The sequence below is a fragment of the Halyomorpha halys genome, unplaced genomic scaffold (genome assembly GCF_000696795.3).
Source record: "Halyomorpha halys isolate HHAL.00 unplaced genomic scaffold, Hhal_1.1 Scaffold358.1, whole genome shotgun sequence".
Lineage (NCBI taxonomy): Eukaryota > Metazoa > Arthropoda > Insecta > Hemiptera > Pentatomidae > Halyomorpha > Halyomorpha halys.
The window spans coordinates 147,662-157,614 of NW_027105142.1; the positions used below are offsets into that span (position 1 = coordinate 147,662).

The 9,953-nt window shown below is 30.2% G+C and overlaps 1 protein-coding gene across 1 annotated transcript in view; it reads left to right on the forward strand.

The window, feature by feature from the left end:
• LOC106681676 (uncharacterized protein ZK1073.1) overlaps positions 1-9,502 on the forward strand; it is a 40,042-nt gene extending 30,540 nt beyond the window's left edge. Inside the window, exons 4-9 of the mRNA XM_014422121.3 lie at positions 227-344; positions 1,703-1,910; positions 4,510-4,587; positions 4,754-4,869; positions 7,443-7,605; positions 8,271-9,502. Of these exons, the coding sequence (XP_014277607.1) occupies positions 227-344; positions 1,703-1,910; positions 4,510-4,587; positions 4,754-4,869; positions 7,443-7,605; positions 8,271-8,492 (905 nt within the window). The 3' untranslated portion in view covers positions 8,493-9,502. The remainder of the gene's footprint in view (positions 1-226; positions 345-1,702; positions 1,911-4,509; positions 4,588-4,753; positions 4,870-7,442; positions 7,606-8,270) is intronic.
• Positions 9,503-9,953: the final 451 nt, after the last annotated feature.

Sequence of the window (9,953 nt, forward strand, 5' to 3'; positions counted from 1 at the left end):
ATATATATATAATTCTGACCAAATCACCTCCTTGCACAACCGTTGGTTTAGTAACAGTACTTCTTTACAAAGTTCTGAATCCCTGACCCTTCGTGGGTTGAAGGGGTACAGATTTTAATTTTTTAATACACATGTATGCTTGATTTCAGTTACCAAAAATTTTTATTAATGATATGAATTAATATTGAAAAATGTCTTAATGTTATTTGCGGTACAATATTTTCAGATTATGCCATAGAGGATTTTATAAATAAGCCATGCATGAATGAAATTAAGGAAAGATCAATTTTCATACATATCGATGCTCCAGGACATGAAGATAATGCCGAAGCATTGTCTGAATCGTAAGTTAAAATAACATTAAGAAAAAAAATTATTAATTTATTTGTGCCTTCATTCTCTATGACAACAGATTAGTTGTAAAATAAAATAAAATACCCTCCCTTTTGTTTTATAATGTTACAAATTTAACATAAAAGAAGGTATTACATTGTATTTTAAATATATATTATTCAGTAATTTATGTGTTACTCTAATGTAATAAAGAACTTGTTTAATACAAGACATTTATCATTATATATGAAGTTCAGACACATATACGTAGTTTATCTAAATTTTGTATTCTCTTTTGGAGCTTCTGGCCATGAAAATCTTCAAAGGTATCATGTGAACTATACCAGGGGTCAGTTAGATTTTCAGAACAAATGGTCTGTATTTTCATATTTCATAGATATGTGCCTAAAGATTTAAAAAAAAAAGTTTTATTTGATGAAAATAAAAATTGAGAAACATGTAAGATCTTGATCCTAGAATATTTTCTAATAACTTAGCTACATCAACATCAAATTTGTTACCACAACCACAATAATTATATGTAAATGGTCATTTACATGTATTATTTACATAATTAATAATATTTATTATTTACATTATGAACAATGTTTAAAAAAACTGTGAACAATGTTTCCATTTCAGAAATTTAATTATGGAGTACAATGATCATTAGTAAAATTTTGTACCAAATATCCTATTTCATTCTTACTACTGATATGATCCCGTTCATCATATGGACATTCTAATACAGTTTGTGCACCTGCGCATTACAAATAATTCAGGGAAAAACTAAATATAAAATTTTAATGGGAGCCACATTTGGCCACCATTGATTTTAATCTTTTTCATATAAAAATTAGTTAAAAAAAAAATATATATACACTCTGTTTTTTTTTTTTTTACAAATGAGGTTTACAATCACCTCATGGGGTGTAGTCTACTGATCCTGATACTGAGTCAACCTGTGTATGGATTTTTATTATACACTTGTATTGAAAATGACTTTTTTTATCTTTTATGATCCCTTCCTGGTCATATCTGACATATGGAAGGGGGGGGCTAATCTGGAGGTAACCAGTCTATTCTAACCTTAGTGGGGTGTCAAGTTTTCATTTCATGGGACCACCACAGAAATGAAAAAGGTTGATCCAAAGCACCCTGCAGTTCTGGGAACGAGAGCGAGAACGCTGCAAAGACCTACGTCTCAACCACCTGAGCTATGGACAACCCTAATAGAAATAACTGTCACCTAACACTTTTTTTTTTTAAATATGAAAAATTTAACATGTTTAATATTGAACATATAGGTTAAATATTATCTTCCTGAAATCTAATAATGAAGTACTCATTTTGTTTTTAACCATTTCAGAAAATTCCCTACCCTCCAAACACTTGGTGAGGATCTCGTTACAGTTTTGGATTTCCTGCAGGTTAAATATGTCGTAGGCTTAGGAGAAGGAGCTGGTGCTAACGTTATTGCTCGGTTTGGAATAGCCAATCCTAGTAGAACATTGGGGCTCATATTAATTAACTGCACAGGCTCTTCTACAACAGTAAAAGAAAATTTTAGAGCTAAGGTATGAAAAAAAATAAATTATATATCTTTACAACACTTAGATAAAAATAATTTTATTTCTATTTCTTTGTGGAACCAATACATTAGTTTCTAATTTTATGAAATATAGATAAGGTGGGTGGTCCAATTATGGCCTACCAAAGGTTTGATCAGCTCTGGCCCACTCAATATTCCATCAATTAGTCTGAAATTGTTCCTACAGCTTGAGTAATCTATTTAATTTCAAAATAAAATAAGGAATTTAATTAAGAAGGGAGTTTAGGAAGAATTTTGGGGTTTCTTCCGAACAATTATCAATTGGCCATATTAAGACTAATGGTCCCAAATATGGCCTACATGGTCAACATTACTTTGTTACCAAGGAAAAATCTAAATTCAATTTCAACATGGTTCAAATCATAAAAGGATTTATTGCAAAAAGTATTAATAATTTTAGGAGGTTACTATTCACATTCTGGACACACATACACCCTTTCAAGTAGGGTGTTTTACCCACCTCACAATTGGTGGACATAAGTTTGACACATGAAGGGCAAATGGATGTTTTAAGCCTTTCATGCATACAAGAGTGAAAACACTCCTCTGACACTTGGAGGTCAATGGCATCCCCACATCAGCAAACCAGTGAATCCTGTGTACTAGTTCCATTTCATCAAATTCAGAAAGAACTGCCCTCCTACCCAATTTCGAATTAGATATTGTTGGAAATGAATTGTATCTTCTCAGAGTGCGCCTAGGGACTCCAAAAAACTCAGTCTTTGTAGGACGAAATTTATTCTTTCAATAAATCAATTGCTATCAATGCATTTTTTAAATGCCCTTCTGTCCATTTTTTCATTATTCAACTAGAAGAGAAGCCATTTACACAGAAACTCTGTTAATTATTTCTAAAAATATTCTAGCCCTTGTTGATCTTGAATAAGGTCGTCCTATGATTGAGAAAATAGCTTGATTGAGTGCGATAGTCAACATAGTCATATTGTGATCAAAGATCATAGTTCTGGATCTTTTTCATAACATGATGCATCCTCTTACTAGGTTTTTGCCAAAAGATGTTAGGAGATTTTTCCTGCGCTTATCCTTACTCTTACCTGGCATGTTAACTCAGTATACGTCGACATATCTTATTCACATGGTGCCAGGATCTAGATAGACTCTTACTTAACCATCCAATTCATATTCTGCTCAAAGAGAGATGACCACAAACCTCCATTCATCAAAGAAATGGGCAGGTTGCGGTTTGCACACTGCCTAGACAGTAATAATTATACCTTGAACTGCAATCTCCTATGATCAATTATTTATAATGAGTCAAGAATAGACTGAGAAGTTCGATTTATTTCACGAAAAATTGAGCAGTTTGTCACTTAAGTTGATAGAAACTGATGTACTTAAATAAATAAACTTTAATGAAGTAATTCATGATTTTGCGAAGTATCTCTTGTAATTCTTTTTTAAATGTTTTTATTTATAAAATAGAAAATAAACTAATGATTTTAAGTACTTAAAATTGTTCAGAAAATAATTGGAAGATCAAAATCTCTGATCCGAAGGACCCGTTGTCTTTTAGTGCTCGGGGCCCAACTTGATTAAAGTCGGCTCTATAGCTTAGAAAAAGTAGGTTAAACATAGTGTTTCTCGCTGGAAACGAGCTGAAATTTTAAGTTCCAGATTAACGAAAAGGTTTGTCGATATATGGAGTCAAAGCTTGCCAAGGTGCCAATCAGTTACAACGTCAATGAAGAACGCTCTCAATTTTGCAGCAGTGAAAAAGAGAGAAATGCTTTATTGACATGAAGTAATGCTGCTCAAATACAGTGGGCTGCTATAACACGCAGCATAATAATCTATTTTACTAGACAGTATAAACGGATTACATTGGTACAATATTTACAATACCCCTCAATTCCACTCAAAAGTTCTTGCGGAATTAATACCTGAGTCCCACCCACTCATTGGTCATCCCAAACTTCAAAGGTGAGACTTGCGTCATTAGATACCCGTGTGTTATTTTAGTAAGGCCCTGACGTAACCATCCGATTCTGCTATAAGAGAGATGAACATAAACCTCCATTCATCAAAGAAATGGAATGGTTACGGTTTACAAACTGCCTAGACAGTGCCATCAAACTGATGTACTTAAATAAATAGACTTTAAAGATGTAATTCATGATTTTGCTAGTGATTCATGATTCAGGAAGAAGTAGTCCTTTATTGACTTCTCTGCTTCTATTTTTCCACTTGATGTTTGCCATATTTTAATCGACCATTTTACTATTTTTAGCATATTATTGCGTTCTCCCATGCATTCGCTTGGCCATTTATCCTAAACTTTGTTTTTTTAAAGATGTGCCAATCGTTCGTTCAACATATATCACATTCCGATCATTTTAATTGTAGTTATATACATACATATATAGGTATTTATGTCATACATCAGATATTATATAAATATACTTCCATAAGATTAAGATAGTTTTTTTGTTGCTATTGTATAGTTCCTTACAGATTATAACTAATTTAATTATTAATATGTATTCATCTATTAGATTAAATATTGATTTATGATGCTTCATTAATAAACAAATTTTTATTTTTAGTTTGTCAACTGGAAGGGAAAGGAAGGAAGTGTGAGCCAATCAGTTTCAGATTACTTGGTATTCCACAAATTTGGCCATGTTAGTATAATACCATTCACTGCTTTATGTTGTGTTTATTAAAAAAAAAATCATTATATCCTTTACACATTAAGTTAACAACGTTGTATATCTTTAGATTAGGTTTTAACAAATTTTAATCACAGTATATATTTGATGATAATACATTTCCTTTTCTATCCTCTAGCAATTAATAAAGGAAATCAATGAAGACAAAGAAAAGGTTGTTGACGATTTTCTACATAAACTGAGAGGATCTATAAATTTACAGAATGTCAAACATTATGTTAATGCATTTTTGAAGTAAGTTTTTTATTATTTAAAATAATTACTTTTTTTTAAATCTACAAAGGTTTATCCATATTTTTAACCATTTTAGAGCGAAAGACCATATATAATTGATTATTTAGGACTGTTATTTTCTCTGTCAGAACGTTTTTTTTTATTATTATTTTTATTTGAAATTGTAATATTGACAGTAACATTGTTTTATTGCAGGTCACTTTAAATTTCGTAAAAAAGTGAGAAGAGGCTAACCCTTTCGAAGTTTTTCCTATTAATGAAATACTATGATAGCATAGCAATGGGAAAAAAAAAAGTGGAAAACAAACCTCAAACAAAATAAACCATAATAGTGTGGTATATTTTGCGAGTTTTTTTTTTTTTTTAATGGAATTTGATAGTTTTAAATCAGAATTTAAAATGAATTTTTTTCAAGAACCTTTTTTATCCGAAGCTTTTTGGCATAAATCACCGTACAAAGGCATGAATGGCTAAAACAACAATGTTTTATGGTTTTTGACGATTTGTAAAAAAAAAAAGTGCAGAAAATCTAACAAACCTAAACAACAAAATCACTTTTGACCGCAGATTTAATTCTTTGTATTAATCCATTATCATTTCCGAGTTATATTTATTCATGGCAGACAATTCAGCGTTCGATTTTTGGCGCCAAAAGTCTTTGTCGTTTTTGGCATTTTATTCCCTTCAGGACGCATCGGATCAAATAAGTGCCCAATACGAATTAATAGTAAAATTTGATTTACTATTTTTATTTATTTTTATTTATAGATTTATTTATTGATAGATATTACAATCAGCCACACAGTTGTGGGCAATAGATAATAGTGATGAATGATCTCATACATACTAAAATAAAAAAATTAAAAAAAAAAAAAAAAAATCTTAAAATATATACAAACAAAAGAATATACAAGATGAACATAATCAAACTATCTGTATGAAAAATAAATAAATAAAATAACATAATGATAAAATAATAAATACAATATTTACACAATCGACCTGAGGATCCCTGAGCCCACTCTATCCCCCACGTGTGAGGGGTAGAGCAGAGCTCAAGAGATCCCAGCGCATCCCTCTCGCCGCATCACTGGTAATGAGCCAGTGGAGGCTGAGCAAGTGCGCTAAAGCCGCAAACACTCAACTGATTTACTATTAAAATCTGTAAACAAAAGGACCCTATTTCTTGGGAAATTCTAGAATTAGGAGTGCCAGAGAAGAACCAATGGTTAGAAATCGACACAATTGGTACTCTCAAAAGTTATTCCATAAACCTTGCAGAAATCTAAATTTCATAAATTATATAGTCCAAGGAGCTCAGAACTACTTTATTATCTTAGGAGACTTTTTTCTAGAATAAAATTATTTTATCATCTATGACAACAGTAGTAATTGTGTAAAGTGTAATAGAAATATATCAGAATATAGGTATACCACCCGCTAAATGATATAAAAAGTAATTCGTGGAATAAAACAAAAGAATTCGCCCTGGATTATTGAGGATAAACGGTATTTTGTTATAGCAAATATATTTCTTAGGCATACAAAAATCAAAAGATGATAGCATAAATTAATTTAATTTTAATTTAAAAAAATGAAAATTAAATAAATTTTTATTTTTTCAATGTTTAGTTCTTTATTTTCTTGGTTGTGAGTAGTTGTGATTTCCTCTTGGCTCTCTCCCTTGCAAAAGAAATGAAAGCGGCTAGTATCCAAACCAATTACGCTTCTTCGCTGAAGTACAAGTTTCTTTAGAATCCATAACTTTTTTATGTTCTCCGCGAAATTGTATGTTTGGGATGAATATTTTTTTTTCAGTCTCTGCTATCGCTGTTTCAAAGATTTGGCTATATTTTCTGAAGTATCTATGAAACATTGCTTTTATTTACATGACACATGATTGGCATTAGAAGAAAATTGTCCATATTTTTGTTTTATCCCTTACCTGAAAGTTTAACAGTAACATCCGATAAGAGGTTGTCTGTTTTCCTTTTTCACTTTCAACTGCCTATATATGGAATATGCGATCGTGAAAAATTTCCAATTCTAGTTTTCTATCATAATGCATATACCAAGTGCATCTACCCTAGTACATCTACCTAGTGCATCTTCCCGAATATTTTTTGTGGGTATAAAATGATAATATGAATCAATTAGTTATTCTTACTTTTTTCTCCCTGAGACAATACAGAATTATTGGAATGTCATTTTAGAAAAAAACTACTGGGTGTAGTTATATTTACTATGAATAATTTATTTATTTTTATTATTGAATCATGGACGGTTTTTCATATATATATTTTTAAATATATTTTCTTTTCAATATTTATCTTTTCTTACTCTAACTAATTTATATTTCATTTTTTTTTTAACATTCGAAAATTCCGATAATAGCGAGGGAAATCATGATCTCGCATTTTTATTCTGGTATAGAAATCAGTTTTGGGTCTAGTGTCTTCTCTGAAAAAGTTATTCCAGATATAATTAACTGGAGGAATTCGATTAATTGTGTTATATACCTTAGATGTTTTTCTTTACAACTTTTTTTTTTATATATGCTTTTTTTTTTTCAGCCGAACCGACCTGCCACTGAAAAATTATAAAGGAGATGTTCTGCTGATAACTGGATCTAAGGGTTCATACGCAAACGTCGTGGAAAAGCTCTACAAAGAGTTAGATAAAAAACAAACAACTTTACTCAAAATAGAAAGGGCAGGAGATGTACTATCGGACATGGTAAATATAAGAAGACTTATTGATTAGGCTATTTTTTTGGTTTATTTAAAGACTAGGATTTTTTTAACTAGAAAAATATTCCCAACGAAAAAACTTATTAAAAGAAAAGAAAAAAAAAATGTTGGAAAAAATCTAATAATGACTGGTTATGTCATAATACATCACACAACTACTAAGTCTAGGATCGAAACAAGAATTTTTGCCATGGGATAAGCTTAGTTTTTATTTTTAATTCTTTACCACACTGTTCTCTTTAATAAAAATCAACAATTTTTATAAAGTATATTAGACAATATATTCGAAATTAATATTATCATGTAATGACATTAACTTTTCTTTGATGGAATAAAGGAAAAAAAAGAAGAAACAAATGATTTACCAAAACAAACATTTTCAACTTGCCTAACTACAAATAAAATTTTACATTTTACATTCTGCATGTAAAAAAAGGTTTCATCGAAATAGGTGATAAAACGTTCACAATCTCTCCTTATTATTAACAATTTGAAAAAGTGCGAAGATTTCGATTAAAATCAGAAGTATTGTTTATAGATCCTACAAAAGCAAACTAGATAAAATATAAACAAAATTATTTTTTTATTTTGTCCTGTGTAATCAATGATTTTATGCCGCCGTAAAATAAATCGATATATTTGTCTTTGCAGCCCGGAAAGGTGGCGCACAGCATTCTTCTATTCTGCAAAGGGCAAGGACTTCTTACATCAGTAACATTACCAGGAGTCGAGAGGCATAGAACATTCTCAGGATGTACCTTTGATGGAGAAAACAGGAGAAAATTCTTCAGAGGAATGAGCATGGAAGAATACGATAAACCAAATATCCGGAGGTTTTCACTATCACCATCATTATCAACAGAATCAAAATAAACAAAACCATGAAACTGTTGAAGGGTATAAAGATAACTTCGTATTTATTACAGTAGTGATGTTTGCTATGTAATGCTCACGATATTAAAATATGAAATATTCATGACTGAATAATTTTTAGTCAGTTTATTTTTGATAACTATTTTATAAGAGAACTCTTGTTGTTCGTGCCTTGTTACAAAATACTAAACTATTGCGGTAACCAGAAGGGGTATAAGTCTCTTTTTTATATTTTATGTCAGCATTCTTGAGTTCATATCTATTATCTGGATATGTGTACTAAAATTACAAGTCTATACTCACTATTTTGTTGAAACAGTTGAGTATTGGACCTACAGTATTAATCAAGCCCAGGGCCCTGTTTCATAATAAAGTACAAACTAAAACTACTAGTCTTGTAGATTTATCTTAATTAAATTACACAGACTTGTACAATAGTACTACGTACTTTAGTATTTTTTAATTCCTGTAATATCACTAATAGTCATCCCTATAATGAAAAAAATAAGTATTAGTATTATTACCACACTAGTTTCTTCTTAGTTCTACACTTGTACTATGAACTAATACTATTAGCTTTCATTATGAAACAGAGCCCTGGTAGGCATGAGATATTAAAAACAACTATTAAAATGCAATAAACCTGGTTTATACTCCTTGTATCTATAACGCTAGAAAGGTCAAAAATATAATTAAAAAAAATTATCCTCATTTTTTTTTTCTTTCTTAATTAAATTAAAAATGAATAGTGGAAAACGATGTGAAAATATGTCAATTGTTTTGATGTTTTTTAAAGACATATAGACTTCGCCACTGATTTGCAGTAATAAAATATAATTTAAATTTAAATTTTGTTCTTTTAATTTGTTTATGAGTTTACATTTTAAATATTTTTTTCGTATGTAGTATTATTGGTAAGATAATGTATCATTTGTTTTTCTATATTATTTAAGTAGATATAATCATTGTGCTATTATTGGATTGTATAAATAAATTATTAAATAATCTTATGTTGTTTAATTTATTGTACTTTACCATATGATCTTAGGTATCAGATTATGCTTTTTGCCTTGATTATTGTTGGTGCATGATTTCTCATGGACACTGACAGGAAAGTGGAATGTCTGTTAGATTCCCGGGCTTTGCCAATAAAATATAAGATGACAGATCTCGTAATAAATTAGTCCATAGTAGACGAAATAATCGCGTTAAAAAATAAAACAAACTAACAAAAGTTTCAACATTACAGAGCGTTACTTTACGTTGTTGACAGATAAATGAATGAAGAATTACTTAAATAAATAACTGTTTTATTGACTAGCCACAAAAATATAACTGACAGGAAATTTCCAAACATCTCAATTACTATTTCATCTTTCTGGACAAGCTTTTGATCGAGTCTGGCATCCAGGTCTGCTCTATAAACTTCGTCAATTCCTACCCCCAACATATTTCCTTATA